The sequence below is a fragment of the Sinohyriopsis cumingii genome, chromosome 6, assembly GCF_028554795.1.
Source record: "Sinohyriopsis cumingii isolate HCF-2022 chromosome 6, ASM2855479v2, whole genome shotgun sequence".
NCBI classification, from domain to species: Eukaryota; Metazoa; Mollusca; class Bivalvia; order Unionida; family Unionidae; genus Sinohyriopsis; species Sinohyriopsis cumingii.
This window is the reverse complement of record NC_142966.1, coordinates 148,198,990-148,217,102: the sequence shown is the minus strand read 5'-3', so window position 1 is coordinate 148,217,102 and position 18,113 is coordinate 148,198,990. Positions and strand designations below refer to the sequence as shown.

The window sequence follows — 18,113 nt, the reverse complement described above, 5'->3', positions numbered from 1 at the left end:
ATGGGGCTTCTGAATTTCTCCACTCAAAACCAATGGTTGCATATACAAGTTTAAACAGCCAACAATGTCACCAACAACAAAACAATAGCCAGATGCTATATTCTGACACCAATAAGGAAAAATAATTGCAGAGCGTGACATTGGTGAATCTCTACACGATCCCAGAATATATCTTTTACATGCTATTTTTCTTATCTTTAAGAACAAAAAACTATTTTCTCATGTACGAGAAAAATACATAAAAATTTCAGGAGCCATGCCACAATTATCTTGTATTATTCATGCATGACCTCTTCCCCAAAATGATAATAAACTCTTTTTGTTTTTTCATACTTTTAAGAACGATTTTTTTCATGTACAAGAAAAATACGTGTATATAAAATTTCAGGAGCCACACAATGACCGTGTTATATCCAAATTTGTTTTATAATGGAGCATGTTATATCATAATCTTTTTTTTTTCTTCGTACTTTTAAGAAAGATTTTTTTCATGTACAAGAAAAATACATGTATGTAAAAAAAAATTTGAGCCACACCATGACCATGTTATATCCAAATTCGTGTTATAATGGAGCATGTTATAGCGGGGTCACACTTTACCTACCATATATGCATTTCTGAATGGGAATAGTGGCATAGAAACGTAAAAACAATTGAATTCATACTATTTGCAACATTACCCAAGTTTATCAAATTTTTTTGTATGTTGCTCTCATAAGATGACCCCTACTCTGTATGAATCAAATTTTCAGTAAATAAGGTCAGCTTACACACAAGTGTATATAGTGCATGTATTTACTCCAGTAAGTAATAACATCATCATCAGAGGGTGTGTTGTGTACCACAGATGGGATCCAGTTGAGATTAAATGCCCCAAACCAGAGTACGTTTTCCTCAACATACTAGCAAGGTCATATTCACATATTCAAAATTCACTGAAATTCGCCTGTTATTATCAGATGTTTATTTTTTATAAAAAGACCAATAATTCATAATGTGTTTGCTAATCTGTATTATTTTAACATCAATATTTGCAGAACGAAACTATTCCAAGACGTCAGAGCACACTTGCAGATTGTTTGCCAGGCTTTGTATATGACACGAGTGTTGATCCCAAACTTAGAGCCAGACTTATAGAGAAGGAGATGAATGAACAGGCCAGACTGGTACAAGAACTCCGGTAAGGCTTTTGTCATTTGAGAAAACTTGAAAACATAATCTTCCTAAAGACTATGCATTTACTGTTATTGATCAGTTACCATTTTTATCGACGTTTTGCTGATACAAGATGTAAATTTATTGACCTGATGAACAGTGTTCAGTCTCTATAGAAACCATTTTGCCAAAGCCATGAATTTATACACTAATGGAAACTTTTTGCGAAGCTATACAAATTGATACCACACAAAATATGAATTTACAGTTGATTACAAACGAAAATAGCATCAGGTTCCACTTTGTGTACAGAAAAGTCTTCATGTTTGTCTTTCTGTAAAGAGTGAAAAAACCTGCATGTTGTAATTATAAGCTGTAGGAACAGAATCTGATAATCATTTAATTGTTTGCATTCATCTCTTAGCTCCCAACTCACATCCACTTTTTTTTCTAAATTGATCACCTTTTTTGCATAATGTTCTGCTATTCAAATTATCTTTCTTACTTACTCAAATCAGTGACAGTTGTGGGAGACTCACATTCTGTAAGTGTTTGACTATTTTAGTATCACACAAAACATTTACATGTAGTTTTCATTTTTGGAGGGCAGAAATATGGAATTATAGATAGTACAACGCATTTTACTATCAAATGAACAATGCATTAACAGACTGTTGATACCCATTTGCTCTTCAGACAGATCATAGCACTGTTTATTTTGTGCTATGTTTGTATTTTTGTGTACGTAAGCACATGCTTAAGCAACACACATATTTTTGTAAGGCCTTTGAGCCCAGGACTCAAGTATATAGATCAGTTATTACAATACAGCTAAATACAGTTTGAACTATTGGTCCTAGCATTTTATTTTAATTCTTTTGGTATATAGGAACAATAAACAAACTGGGGATTGTGAACTGTTTAACTTAGCAAAGCTGGGAAGTACATGCTTTGATATAGATTAATTAATGTTAATTGTTAAAGAGAGTTCAGTTTTATTTTTTATTTACAGAGAATCATGTGCTCTTCAGAGTAGAATTGATGCTGAGACCAGAAAACTTGAAGAACTTAAAGGAATACTTTTCCAGGATTTCAAGCGAGAGTTTATCAGCAGGATTAAGAAACAAAGTGAACGGGTTTGTTTTGAGAATCTGATCTGAACCTAAATGTTGCAGAGTTTTGATCTGTTGCTTTTTATATTATGGAATTATAATTTAGTATTTCGCATGCTACATATCGATTGTCAAGCTGCCCTTGGAAAGTATTATGATTTTAGTAATTTTTGCCATCTATCCATCTTGCCAACAATAATGATATTCATTGCATGGTATTTGTTCAAAAGCAAATTTTAAAAAGTGAACTTTAGTACAAAAGTCACCTTTGTACAGTGGCCAGTTTTCCTTTTTTCCATATGTGGCTGCTGTTGACAGGCTTCACTTTAGTCCTAAAGTGGTATCTCCACTGTGACAGTAAAAATGGTATCATCACTGGCAACATAACATTTCTCCTGCTGATATATTTCAGTATTTCATTGTGAGACAAAAGATTAGTATTAATTGAAAAATATATAAAATAGCTTTTGAGACCAAAAATAAAATCAACAATTGAAGTTGCTAACAGTGTTTATTGATCATCCTGACTGAAAATGCAAAAACTTTACATGAAATAAAGCAGTGTCGTCCACTTATTCTAAAGTCATATTAAGTTTTAATGATCTGAGATATTTACATCACGTTGGATGTCTGTTTTTGTGTCGAAATATATCAGCCGTATTTTGCAATTCATATTTTTTTCTGAATAATTGCTTTTCTTTTAAATATCAATTTTATTAAAAGAAGAAAAAAGAATATTTATTGCTTGTTCCCCTTAAAGCATTTTCCTCTAATAGCAAGATTTACAACACATTTTTGCAATATTATGAAACATTTCAGCAATCTGTTATTGTCTAGTTAAAATATATTTACAGTAAAATTGATTCTACCAGTATTATTAATAGACTGGGACCTTTAACAAACATATTTTCATATCTTTAGTTACTTTTTTGTAAATGTGTTAGCTTTATATCATCAACAATTATGCAATACAAACAGAATGCGCAAGTTCTTAGATGTCTTTAAAGCAACTTTGTATGTATTCATTTTATAATGAAACCAAACTGTTTGTCAATCCTCAGGCATCTGTGATAAAGGACAAGCTAGGCATTGGGTTAACGCCCACACATGTTAGGGCCAAGTCTTTTGGAGGTCAGAGAGATAAAAGAAGGGAGAGGTAAGTACTGTATTTACAGTATCATGTTTTCTTTCCTAAGATTGATGTTTTCATTATGAAATGTACATCTGCAACAAAAATAAATTCATTATGAAATGTACATCTGCAACAAAAATAAATTCATTATGAAATGTACATTAGCAACAAAAATAAATTCATTATGAAATGTACATCTGCTACAAAAATAAATTCATTATGAAATGTACATCTGCAACAGAAATAAATTCATTATGAAATGTACATCTGCAACAAAAATAAATTCATCATGAAATGTACATTTGCAACTAAAATAAATTCATTATAAAAAGTACATCTGCAACAAAAATAAATTCATTATGAAATGTACATCTGCTACAAAAATAAATTCGTTATGAAATGTACATCTGCAACGGAAATAAATTCATTATGAAATGTACATCTGCAACAAAAATAAATTCATTATGAAATGTACATTTGCAACTAAAATAAATTCATTATAAAAAGTACATTAGCAACAAAAATAAAGTCATTATGAAATGTACATCTGCTATAAAAAATAAATTCATTATGAAATGTACATCTGCAACAAAAATAAATTCATTATGAAATGTACATTAGCAACAAAAATAAATTCATTATGAAATGTACATCTGCAACAAAAATAAATTCATTATGAAATGTACATCTGCAACAAAAATAAATTCATTATGAAATGTACATTAGCAACAAAAATAAATTCATTATGAAATGTACATTAGCAACAAAAATAAATTCATTATGAAATGTACATTAGCTACAAAAATAAATTCATTATGAAATGTACATTAGCAACAAAAATAAATTCATTATGAAATGTACATTAGCTACAAAAATAAATTCATTATGAAATGTACATCTGCTACAAAAATAAATTCATTATGAAATGTACATTAGCAACAAAAATAAATTCATTATGAAATGTACATTAGCAACAAAAATAAATTCATTATGAAATATACATCTGCTACAAAAATAAATTCATTATGAAGTGTACATTAGCAACAAAAATAAATTCATTATGAAATGTACATTATCAACAAAATTAAATTCATTATGAAATGTACATCTGCAACAAAAATAAATTCATTATGAAATGTACATCTGCTTGACCTAGCAACAAAAATAAATTCATTATGAAATGTACATCTGCAACGAAAATAAAATTGTGCTGTGCCTTATTATCCTTTATATGTTACCATAAAGAGTTGTATTGTAACATTTTTCCCATGTTTGTTTTATTTATACCTATTTTGACATCCTTATCAAAATAAACTGGTAAAGGACTTGAGCTTTGTTCATTTACCTTTTTAACAAAATCTTGAAATAGCCCGATTAGGACATAACTTAATTTGGTAAAGTTAGTTTACTTTTATATTATTTATCATGTAGAGTATCATGGAGAATATAATTTTTTAAAAACACATTTCATTCAGTTTTGAGGACAAAAAGGTAGAGGAACAATTTGCTTTGTGATAGGGAGACATAATTTTGTTTCAAGCAGTCAAAACTGTCTTTTTGTCGCACTGTCTTTCTCTCTCTCTCTCTCTCTCTTAACAATTATTTCTTTCACCCCTTTGACTGCTCCAGTGGCCTAAATGCTCAGAGCATCCACCTCCAATGCAGGAGGTCGTGGTTTTGAACTCCAGCCAAGTCATACCAAAGACTTACAAAAATTGGTACTAACAGCTGCCTCGCTTAGCACTCAGCATTAGGAGATTTGTGTTAGGATTGGTTGGCCTGGTGTTATGATAATGTGACTGAGTGGGACATGATGCCACATGTCTGTAGCATGATGCCTCAGTGCTAGACATCACTATATACTGCCAAATTGCAGATATCATAGCGATATGACTGAATTTTTTTAAAAGCTACATTAAAAATCCAAAACTTCCAGTCTTTCAAACCTTCATTTCATTATTTATATAAAGCACTTGAACTAATTCATATATTTTCTCTTTCTTGACAAGTAATCCAGAGAAAGTTTCAAGATACAACCAGGAATATGAAAATGTATTAAGCTCGATTTCCACACCATCATTTGTGCCCACTAGGGTCCAGTTTGGGGGAACCTTATCAACAGTATATTCTCTTTCAGTGTAAGTAGATCTCATGTGATTTTGACATTTTTATATCCCACACTGCTTGCAGTAGGGGCATTTTTATTTGTTTCTGTCCCTCCATGTGTCTGGTTTTTTGTCAGTTCAGGAAAGCACAGTTATACAAAACCCACATACATACATATGAAGTTTTGATAGGCATGTTTCTGTTTATATTTCGATGACTTTCCCATGATATTTGATTTTTTTATATTTTTTTAAATACAATTTTGATACATTTTGGACCTAGCCATTTAGCAGTGCAGATCTTTTTAGTGTGATTAAGGGCTACTCCAGTAAAATATACTTGGAACCGAAGGAAAGCACTTGCTGTGTGGAGTAATCACCGTACTTGGGGTCCAAGGAAAGCACTTACTGTATAGAGTAATCACCAAACATGGGACCCAAGGAAAGCACTTTCTTTGTAGAGTGATCACGATACTTGAGACCAAAGGAAAGCACTTTCTGTGTGGAGTAATCACCATACTTGGGACCCAAGTAAAGCACGTTCTATGTGGAATAATCACCATACTTGGGACCCAAAGAAAGCACTTGCTGTGTGGAGTAATCATTATACAAGGGACCCAAGGAAAGCACTTGCTGTGTGGAGTATCACCATACTTGTTACCCAAGGAAAGCGCTTTCTATGTGAAGTAATCACTATACTTGTGACCCAAAGAAGCACTTGCTGTGTGGAGTAGTTACCATACTTGGTCACAAGGAAAGCACTTTTTCTATGTGGAGTAGTCACCATTGTGATGCAATTTGGAATTGTTATCTTTTTCATATGAATGGTAAATCTGAGTACTGTGGAATATATTTTTAAAACACTTCCTTTCCTTGTTTCCATTTATGTTTAAATCGAACAGCCCTTAGCAAAATCTGTTTAACCTATTCACTGAAAATGTTTATTGGCATGTTTCTATCCTAGTATATTAAATTTTCATGCTGCTTGTATAATTTTATAATTTTTCCTTTTTTTCATGTATATATATATTTTGGGGGGATTAGACTGTTTCAATGCGAACTTTTATTAACAATTTGTTTCAGCAAATTGAATCCATATATTAATGATCTGATTATGATTTTGTGCTTTTAATTGAATTTTGGAAGTTTTTCCTGATTTTGACACTAATTGTTTTTGTTTTTAAAAAAAATTCTTAGTATTATTAGGCTGAAACTTTTAAACAGAGACATGTAAGCCTTGGAATGTTTGTTTATATGGAGATTAATGTGATTTAGTTGTTTTGCCAAATAAATTATTTTTATTACCTTTTTTGAGTTTTGATAACCTTCTGTTGTTTCTTGTGCAGTGTTAGAAAGACAGATCATGTCACGTTTTTATTTAAGGAAAAATTTACATGATTCTGGATAATATTTTTAATATTTTTTTATATACCAATTAATCAAGAAACATAAACACTTCAACATAATTTATGGCATGCTTCTTTACAAATTATTTACTTGTATGGCTTAGATCAATAATTTTTCTGCTACTCTGTAACTAGATTTTGTGAAATCATCCTAGTATATACATTATGCACAGTCCTTCTTTTTCACCTTGATTTTAATCTAATTATTCATATCTTGCTTACTATACACAGTTCATTTTGCAATTTCTAGAACACCAGAAGACACACCCACTCTTGTACCTCAACCAGCTAAAAATAATATGGCTGGCATTCAGGCAGAGTTCTCTCCTTTTGACTATAAAGTTACATCTGAGTCGACAGAGTATTTGGTCCAAAGTAGTTCAGAGTCATCCACAGTCTCTTCACACTCTGAATCAGATGACAGTGATAAATATGAAATAAACGATGTCTTCACAAAGAGGTAATCTTCATCATGGAATCAGATATTGTAATTTTAATGTCGTGCATTAGATTTTTTCAAATAATCAACGGAATCTGTAAAAAGATTTTATGGAATTGCTTAGCTGCAGGATTGTCCATATCTGGTTGATCCTTAATTAGAATTTGTTTGCTGGGATTATGCCTTTTTTCCATAAATAGGAGAAATGTTCTGAATATTTAATAAAATGTTGTGATTCACACAATCTTTTTTGTATCATGTATTTTAAGTTTTGGTGCTTTGTTAACTCACGTGTAGTGTTCACTTACCCTCCCATTTGTTTGTACTTCCCTACTGATATTAAAAACTAAAAATATAAAGAATGTGAAAAATGTATAAAAAAAACTTAAAAAATGTAGTTTCATTCATCAACTAATAATTTCTTTCCTTATGGTCACCAGGTTGCTTCTAACATTGTTATCTTGTTCATTTTTTTTCTAACCAGATGGAAGCTGTAATTTTAAAACGACCAGACTGACTGGATATTGTCTTTTTCCAGTTTCTATAATAGGCCATTTTAAGAAAAAAAATGCAATGTCTACTTTTTAAATATCTAAAAACAAACTTAAGAAAATAAAAGCGGTGTAACTTTCACATTCATATGTTCAAAGATATGATCCTCCCAGAATTTAAGGAATTATTTGGAGTTTATCGAAGATAGTGAACTGCATCACATCTTATATCTGAAAAATTAAGACTCACCCACACTAATGTGTCTGTGTTGGTGAAAAAACTCCCATTTGTAAGATTTTTTATATCAGAACTTTGATGCCAGTTTGCACTCAAATATGAAGAGTATTAAATGACTGCTAAAAATTACTACACAGAATTCAACTTACTTCCTGGTATCAAGGCCTTGTAATTTTGTTCAGTGGCCACTGTTAATAAAAATAGAAACAAAATTCCTTCTTTTTAAAAAAACATGCAATAGAATTTTATCAGTTATGACAGAAAATCACCTGTCATAAACACCTTTGCAGTTTGAGTCCTGTATTATAGATATACATGATCTGTTTACATGTAATGTCATTTAAAAGCCAGCTAGCAATGACTGGGGGATTGAGATGCAAGTAAGTCTTTGATTTTTCATCAGGAATGTACTTTATAACCACAAGGGCATGCTCAAGCAAAATTATGATATTTTGAATACTGTCGGTATGATGTTAGGTGGTCATATTGAACTAATTATGTTACAAGCTTTGGAACCAGCATGTGTGGGGATTGAAATATTATATATGGTATTTAAGAGAATTAAGATCATTGATTAGTTTCAAATAATTGTTGGAGTTTCAGAAATAATTGTTTTGTGATATGGCCATGCATGAATAAATTGTATAAAAAATAGACCTGAACATAAAAACTATGTTCATTTTAACTTTGTCACTGCAGACATCCTACTAATTGTAAAGGGAAACATCTCACTTGGCCAAATTTTGAATAGGGAATTTTCCTTAAAAACAAGTCACATAGCATATCATTTTCTTAGTTTTAAAAGTTTAGTCTCTGCTAGTTCATGCATGAATATAAGGGAGCTTGTATCTTACTGGTCAAAAACCTGAAGAGCTTATGGAATGGTCTTTTGTCTGTCGTCCATCGTGCATTATCTGGATTGACATGCAGTTTTACACACAGCGATGAATTAAATAATAAAATATTATTCAAATCTAGCAGCCAAGCTGCAGGTCCACCAAGAAAACAAGCACACAAACCTAAAATTAACTACCACACCTTACTAACAGTAAAGCAGACCCAAGGGTGTTATGTACAATCCCACACGACTGTAAGAAAAAGAAGAAAAACAGAATTTCAAGATTCAGTTCCTCTTGACAGTCTTCATACATACTCCTCCAAATAGAAAGTATAAATATAGTTTTTGAAGGCATTACACAGTAATCATTTTAAACAGTTACAGATGTACATATATACACTTATGTTACTAACTGAATAAAGTTACAATCTATGGTTGCATTATATTAAATGAAACACAGCATTGGTTAATCTGTCTGACAACATGAGTGCCTTCCAAGTTAAGATGAAGGCCTCTGTCTTTAATGACATAAAGTTCTGTGACTGGTTTTCTGGTCTTCTGCAAGAAAAAATTACATTATTTACTGAATAATGTTGAACAAAAAATGCATCTTTTTCTCGTTTTAACTTTTTACTCTAATTGACGTTCAGTTTTGACTTAGCTTTGTTGAACATTGGAATGACCTCTCCTTTAATTTCTTTTATCCCTTTAAAATTTGACCTTACTTGATGCATGAAAAAGCAATTATGCAATTTCAAACCATGTTATAGCATGATATGGTACATAGCATGATGGCACTTTGTGGACCCCAACCATTGTGATGTATCCATGGGCCTCAACATTTTATTGAATAGTATACCAGTCTATCTATTTGCAGTGATGAACAAAATGTTCAGAGACATTCGGGTATGGACAAAGCTTCAAAAAGCCTCTCAAATCCCAGCATTGGTAGTGGTGGCTCTAAAACAGTTGTGGAACCCAGTGTGGACTTAGAATTGGATGTAAAGGTCTTCATTGACAGTGGAAAATGTGTTCTACATCCCAAAGAAAACAAGGAGGATGAGGGGAAGAGGTTAATAAATTGCTAATGCATTTTTAGATTTAAAAAGTTGTTACTATTTTTCTGAGTTATCATTTAAGAATAAGGGATGCAGCCATAACAAGGTGTCCAAGTACAGATAAATAATGTATATACTTGTGTATAAGTCAAGTCCAACTGCAAACTGCACAGACCCATTTCTGCCATTGCATAATGCACCAGCAGATCTGAATATACGCAGTTTGTTAGGAGTAATCAGTAGAACAAACAACATAGACTCTGATCTGCAGATGCATTATGGTATGGCAGATCAGGATCTTTGTTTTTTTTTGCAGTTTTTACACAGCTTATAAGCAAGTATAGATGGTACAAAAAAAGTCATACATTATGAGGTGCCAAAATGAATTAATTTAAAATGCTGTAGTGATGCATTGAAACTGTTAATCTGACATGCATTCCTATGCTACATCAAATACATTCATTCCCCTAACATGGAAAAAATATATAACTATACACACACTCACACACACAAGTACTCCTTTATTATACTCTCTTTAGCATATTTTATATATTCTTTTTAATAGAATTCAAAGCACTTTAGAACTTATAAAGCTTTGACTCTGCATATTTAGAATATCCACATAGACACTTTGAATGGCAGTTCATTATATCCTGTTCTGAAGTAAAAATGCAGACCTATAAATTTTACTGTATACCTACCAGCTAACTTACACACTTTCCATCCTTCTCACCGGACCATCTACTTTCCTGCTGTTCCACAAGGTCCAAACTGCCTATCCTTCTACCTACCAAGCAGTCAGTACTGTTATGAAAGGAATTAACTCTGATTTGAGTCATTTAACTGGAGGCATGTTTGTAAGGTTCGACTGAATGAATAGTTGGTAAAATTTGAGGAGCAAAAAACTGTAATTTCTGATTATGATGTGTCAGATGTTAATGATGCAACCATAATCTTGTGAACCTTCAAAGCTGAAAAATGTCATTTATTATTAGAATGAAAAGGGAGAAAACTCCTACAGCTGAAGGAATGCAGTCTCCCAATAGCAGACGGAAAATGAAGAAGACAGATCTCCAGAGTCAAGTATTCGGGCAAGCCACCGGTAAAAAGCCAGCACCCCAGCAGCCTCAGGTTGAAAACACAGTATTCTTTCTTCCTGGAGTGGATGTGAAAGTAAGTTTACAGATTAATTATACAGAAAAACTTGTCTTCGAAGACTACTGCTATGAGAGACCACCTGCCTTGAGAAACCAGATCCTCTGTGCACTGATTTATTGATTATATAGTGTTAGATCTATTCTGAAAGACCATGATATTTTAGCAGAAATGGTGGTATTTTCAGTATAGGTTCTACTGTATTAGAAATATTTCACTGATCGGCATGGAAATGCAGGCAATCTTTTGTTGTAACTGAGTAAGTTTTGATATTGTTAATTGTATTCATTAGTTCAAGATTTTGGTAGCAAATGTTACCATTTAAGTTAATTTCACTAGCATTGGCACTATTGAAACTAGACATGTGCAAATCTCTAACTGTGCAATACCATTTTAAAAGAGGTTGTTGTTTACTGCTGCCAAAGTAAAAGTAGGTCACGGTCCTCTGATTTTGATGCTTCATTGTCTTGATTTTTTCACATTCCTGTGCACAGGTATGTTATTCTGGTTTTGAAAGTTTACATTCTTGTTTAATATTATACCACTGAGAAGAAAAAAACAGTCATAAAATAAATTTGAAATAGTGTAACTGACTTGTGAATTGTTCTTGTTTATTTATAAATAAAAATAGTTGCCCCATAATAGAGGACAATACTATCAGAGCAAAACAAAAATATTCAGTTTTCATCCGATTATGAAATGCACCAGTTCACTTTCATAAAACAGTTAAATTACACAGAAATTTTTTCCTCTTCGTTATTAAGGTACATTATAGCTCAAGAACTGATAGTGCCACTTCACCATCGAACACATTAGTACCAGAAGGGACAGATCAAGAGAAATTGGACACATCTCTTGAGGACAGTTCTGTGTTCGTGGACATTGCTGGCTCTGATCAAATTCCAAATGTTCTTCCTACTGGTTATAATATAACCTCTGACAAAGACAGTTCTTTGTCTTTTTCTCTTGGAAAGAAAGGAGGAATGAAAAAAGCTAGTATATATGCTTGGTTGTCTCTACAGTCCCTGCCTGAGGTAAAGTAATGCAATTGTTTCCATGTAATATAATCCAGTTTAATTTGAAAACACAAATAATTGCAGGATATTAGACTGTAATTCATTTTTTAGTAAACTTTTTTCCCAGTTAGAAAATATTGCTGAAAGTTGGATGTACATGTACAGTAACCCTACAACTAAGAAAATCTTCATAATAGTGAAACCTACATATTATATGCACTTTCAGAATCCCAATGAAAATGTTCATATAAAATCCATTATGTACAGGACATGTTTCAGACATGAACATAAAACATTTATTGTTGTTCCTAAAGTTCATTCTCTCTGCATGTAAAGGACTGGTACTTTATTCTGAATTTGCAAGTATGAATTAGCTCATCGATTTATTACTCCTTTTGACCATATACCCATACATATTTGTGAAAAATTCATCGAAAGATATCTTTAGAATAGAATTTTGATTCAAAAGCATATTGATTATTATCAAGGAAACAAATGTACATCAGTCAGATTTATGAAAACAAAGGGCTTGCAAGATTGTCATATATGTAAGGGATACCTGTTCATTAAGGACAAATTTGAACCAGCCCATTATTGTTCTTTATTGGTAGGTTTTAGTGTATAGTATATCTTCTCATTGCAGGAGATGATCATTAGCCCATGCTTGCTGGATTACCTTGAACAGACCCTTGAAGCAATCCCTATAACCCAACCTGCACATTATTCTATGAAAGGTAGGTAGGTATGTATGTGTGTGTGTGTGTGTGTATATATATATATATATATATATATATATATATATATATATATATATATATATATATATATGTAATAAACTGACTGCGAACAGTGCAAAATTAGTATCTAGCTAGCCTAAGCGCTTTTGACTCCTAATCAATCCCAGACAAATGTGATCCCTTGCTGGATGCAGTGCACTTGAAGGGACTGTTATTTGCCATATGATTTGTATTCTTTATATATATATATATATGTATGTATGTATATACAGTTTCTGTATGGTCTTCTGTTATATGATAAAATTAATATTGTATTACAGTGTTCCATTACTGTAAAGTCCCTCAGTATAACATTTCCCATCTTATAATATGGGTAACATAGGTATAGTAGATCTCATTGAATTATTTCACTTAATGGAGATTTTGGGAACCATTTGTTTTATGACTTCACATCAATACATATCCCATTTCTTAGTTCAGAAGCATTGTTATAACACACCCCATTTTGAACATTCTTTGGTACTAGGTTCACTGACTTAACATGGCTCACTGACTTAACATGGCTCACTTTATGGCTCTCAAAAACTGTTATTATGAGGGAGTACTGTACTTTCATTTCAGTTACCTCTTAATTTAACCAAAATGTAAGGGTGTACAGATTTCAGTTTTCAGCAATTGTTATCTTGTGAATTTATTTACTCCTTATTTATTGTGTCATGCTGTGTAAAATAAATTGTCATATACATTCGCTCCAACTGCAAACAATATATACCTTGATCTGCCATCACATTATGCACTGGTAGATTAGGGTACATATTTATTCTACTGATTACTCCTGACAAACTACATAGACCCCAATCTTGCAATACATTATGCAATGGTAGATCTGGGTATTTGCAATTTGCAGTTGGACTCAACTTCTGAGTATGTATGTATGGTGGAGATATTGTAGTGCCTCTCAGTACAACAGTATTTATGTAGACGCATCTTTGGGAATATTTCATAACTGCTCCAAGTTTATTTTAAGAATAACCCTTGAAGTTACTGGCATGAGTTTGACTTGAACTTAGCACTTCAGTAAAATGTGATTTGAGCCGCCTCTCTTCTGAGCAATTACTTGCAATTTATGACCAAAATAATCATGTACAGATCAACAGATCAATTTTACTATGTAAATGCACTGGTGTTAGTGACCACCTGAAGACCTGTGAGCATGATTTTTTTGTTAAATATGTGTTTCAACACTGCTGTGAACAAGTAGATCACAAAACCAAATGAAAACTTTTCAGACCTTTGTTGGTAACTCTGATTGCTGAGTAGAGTCTATAGGTTGAGTGCAGATTTATCTGAACTAGAATGCCCCTTTAAAAACTGACAGAAAACGTTGAGTATGGTTACTGTTCTCTTAAAATTTATACGGTAGAGACCATAAACCAGACTTAAGCATGTATCATAAACAGCCTTTGTAGTGCCATAGTCATCCAAATTATGATTAACCGTTCTATTTTTAAAGGATTAGCAGACATGGATGTGCATACTCAGTTCAGAGGTTCGTATTGTTTATCTGTTGTGATAACCTGCAAAATTTAGGTAATGTTATGATGAGATATATTTTCATCCTGCTTTCACTGTAGTCCGATGCTGCGTGTTCTGCAGTAAATTGTTCATCTCTATATTTTCAGTATGTAATGACCTCGCTGAATGGCGTTTTTGTCTTTTTCTCTTAATAAGTTGTTTGCTTTTCTGGATGAGGTAATTCTATAGTTATTATAAAGGTTTATATTTTTTCTGTTTAATCAATGTTACTGTCATTAAAACCCACTCATAATTCTGAATGTACCATTGTCAGAGGTCTCATCATCTATTGACCTTAGTATATCTGTTACAGCCTTTTGTTTATTGACTTGATTTGTTTATTATTTATGTCACCTGTGACTTAACAATTTGGTTTTTGATTCTAAGTATATTTTTGGAATAAGTGTTATCATTTGCTAACTGTACAATTTAGGTACAGGACAAGTATGTGTTATCTTGTACTGCACACTGCACAGACCAAGATCTGCTATGTCAAAGTGCACTGGCAGATCTGGGTTAGTGCAGTTTGTTAGGAGTGATCTGTAGAAAAGCAACATAGACACTGATATATGAGTGCATTATGTTATGAAATATCAGGGTCTATGTTGTTTGCAGTTGGACTCTACTTTTAAGCAAGTATATATGGTAGTTAACTTTGACATTATTAAAAGAAAAGATTAAATGTTCATTTCAAAAATATACTGTTGATAATCTTTGTATTTTTATATGAATGCAAACATTTAAACCTCCTGGATAGGAGAGTTTTCCTCCTGAGATGTTGGGTGTCTTCTGTCCCTCCCATCACTCACTGAAATGTCCTGTATATGCAATGTTATTATTGAAGATGTTTCTTTTTTCAATATTTTCACACCTTGCTTCCATCGTTGTATATTTTTGATAATGCTATCTGTGATGACATGCTTGTGAACCAGCTTAAGCAAGTAAAGACAGTTCAGTTGCTGATTTCAAGTAGCATAAAACAATTAGCATCCGTTGGATTCTGTCTGTAAGGTTGCTTGGCTTCAGTGTTTGAAGTTTTGTCAGCATTGTACTTTTTGTGATCTGACATAATTGCAAATTTATTAGAGATTAACTGATTATGGTTGGATTACTAAAGAGCTGAGTCAGCATAAAATGGGGTTGGTTTGACTTTAGTCCTTAAAGTTTGTCAAGATGCACCAACAGGCTAAGAAACGAAAAGGTCTCATGAAAATTTAATTATGGAAATGGTTGGACTAAAGAATCTGAATCTGCATCAAATGTGGATAAAGGTATAAAGACACGTTTTGCCAACTTCGTAGCCAAACATAATCTCCCATTCACAGTAACAGTTAATTTTTCAGATCTAGTCAATATGATGTTTCCTAACTTGGAAATCACACAACAGTTCTAATACAAATGGATGAAAACTACTCATATAGTGACCCATGCTTTGGTTCTTAATTGGAATCAGAAGGTCTAAGACATGTGCTGCAATGAAAAATTGGTAACTCTTACTGAAAATCATCCCTTTTTTGAAGTAAAAAATCCTAGTCAAATTTGCAAATCTCCCAATTTGTCCTAAGCTGACTTCTCATTCCGTTATATGAGTGTATATCATATTTTAACCAGATATATGATTGAAGAATCAGTATATGTATAGTTGATATGGATAGTTTTCCTTCTTAAGCCCTGTTAAATTTTGACCTTAAACACTGGCTCTCCAGTGTTTACATGTTATGAGAGTCAGCTGTCTTGAAAGATCATTGTTTATTGGCAGAAGGAGTGGTCTCTTAATACAGGTTTTACTTTATCAATAGTTTTACAGTTAAATTTGCTTAAAAAACAAGTCTTAATTGTTTTGATTGTTATACAATAAACAATATCAGTAAGACCATTAGTATTTTCCCATGCTATTTCCTTCAGATAAGATGTATAAAGTCTGGAGATCAGAACAATGGATTGGGGCATGAATAAAGCATAGAGATGGTTATATACATTCTGTGTTCTAAAACTCATGATAAAAAAATGTCCTCATGAGTATTAGGATGAGAACAAGAAACATGAGCATGAACAAAGCAAGATTTCCTTGGACTGCGATTATAATAGTTTAAAACATTAAAAGCTTAATTTTTTACATTGATTTATTTATATCACTTCAAGCTCAGAATTTTTTACAGTGAGAAATAAATTACATGTTGTTGTTGAAAACTTTATTTTTCTTTTAGTTTTCATTCAAATATATTAGTATCAATATTGTATACAGTACTAACTGTACCTTAAGAACATTAGTATCAATATTGTATACTGTACTAACTGTACCTTAAGAACATCATGTATATAAAGAAATGCTTTTATTGCACGTGTCTTATCAGCTGTTAATTTTAGTGATAAGTTGAGACAGTTCACAATAGAGGCACTTATGAAGCATACTCCTCTTTTTTGATACACAATAGATAATTATAATTTTTCCTTAACTTTCAGCGGATATGTTGGAAAGTGTACTTAACATGGACCTCAATGCATCCTCCTCATCTCTTGGCTCCCCTGCTGGTATAGGATCATTCCCTGTAGATGTTGTTGTGTTCATCAGAGTGGAACCATCTATTATTCGCTTTAGCTGTCTCCCTGTCTCTAGGGTTGAGTGTCTGCTGCAAGTTCCCTCACTCGAAGTTGTCTTCTCCACGAAAAGGTCTGACCTGGAGACATCAGTTACTGGTGAAGGAACCCCTCCGACCAAACCAAAATGTGAGTCTTTTACTAAACTAAACAAATCTGCACAAATGTTCATCCTCTTTCTTGCCAAATATAATTTGTGATACTAATAATAGTAACAAACTACCACTAGCATTTCAGGTCAATTTCATAAGTCAAAAGAGGCAACTCAGATTTTTGTCAATGGTAATGCCTGATAATAGTTATCTCACAATGATATTGTTCTACTGATGGTAATACTTGAAACAATATAAGAAAATCACAGCAGTAACTTCTCAAATAATGTTTCAGCTGTTTCTGTAAATTCTCTTTGTGACATATAAAGAAATAAAAATATATTAAAATATTGTAAAAAAGATTATTTAGAGCAGTATGCTTACAAACATGAATAACAATGCCAGAGGAGGTGTGTTCTTCCACCCATCTTATGTTGTTGTTGTTGTTGTTGTAGGGTTTAACGCCATTTTTCAGCACACGATAGGCTATACATGGCAGCCAGTATTAATGGTGGAGGAAGAACCCGGAAAAAACCTGGAAAGAACCACCGACCCACGAGAAGCTACTGGCAAGCTTTCTCCCTACCCACATTGACCGAATCCGAGACTCGAACCCATAACGGAGAGCGCTTTAGACCACTCGGCCACTCGGGGCCCCTCCCATCTTATGTAAATTAGTACCAAATCAACTGCAGACACCATTGCTATTCTTGATACTAAGAATTTTTCTTCTTCGTACTTTGCCAGCTTGAATTAAACACATATGTAATTTTTATAATGTCAAATTGCCAGTATTTAACATGCACAGGGCTGAAATAGGGTATTGTTGTTGTTGTTGTAGGGTTTAATGCCATTTTTCAGCACACGATAGGCTATACATGGCGGTCAGTATTAATGGTGGAGGAAGAACCCGGAAAACCCCCGGAAAGAACCATCGACCCACGAGAAGCTACTGGCAAGCTTTCT

At 32.7% G+C, this 18,113-nt stretch overlaps 1 protein-coding gene across 1 annotated transcript in view; it reads left to right on the top strand.

Moving 5' to 3' along the window:
- The window catches only part of LOC149798237 (bridge-like lipid transfer protein family member 1), a 215,309-nt gene that overhangs the window by 148,488 nt on the left and 48,708 nt on the right, over window positions 1-18,113 (top strand). The window contains exons 39-48 of the mRNA XM_089963361.1: window positions 1,038-1,180; window positions 2,168-2,291; window positions 3,329-3,423; window positions 5,409-5,537; window positions 7,161-7,370; window positions 9,794-9,988; window positions 10,970-11,147; window positions 11,894-12,163; window positions 12,789-12,879; window positions 16,921-17,184. Coding sequence (XP_089819487.1) covers window positions 1,038-1,180; window positions 2,168-2,291; window positions 3,329-3,423; window positions 5,409-5,537; window positions 7,161-7,370; window positions 9,794-9,988; window positions 10,970-11,147; window positions 11,894-12,163; window positions 12,789-12,879; window positions 16,921-17,184 — 1,699 coding nt within the window. The remainder of the gene's footprint in view (window positions 1-1,037; window positions 1,181-2,167; window positions 2,292-3,328; window positions 3,424-5,408; window positions 5,538-7,160; window positions 7,371-9,793; window positions 9,989-10,969; window positions 11,148-11,893; window positions 12,164-12,788; window positions 12,880-16,920; window positions 17,185-18,113) is intronic.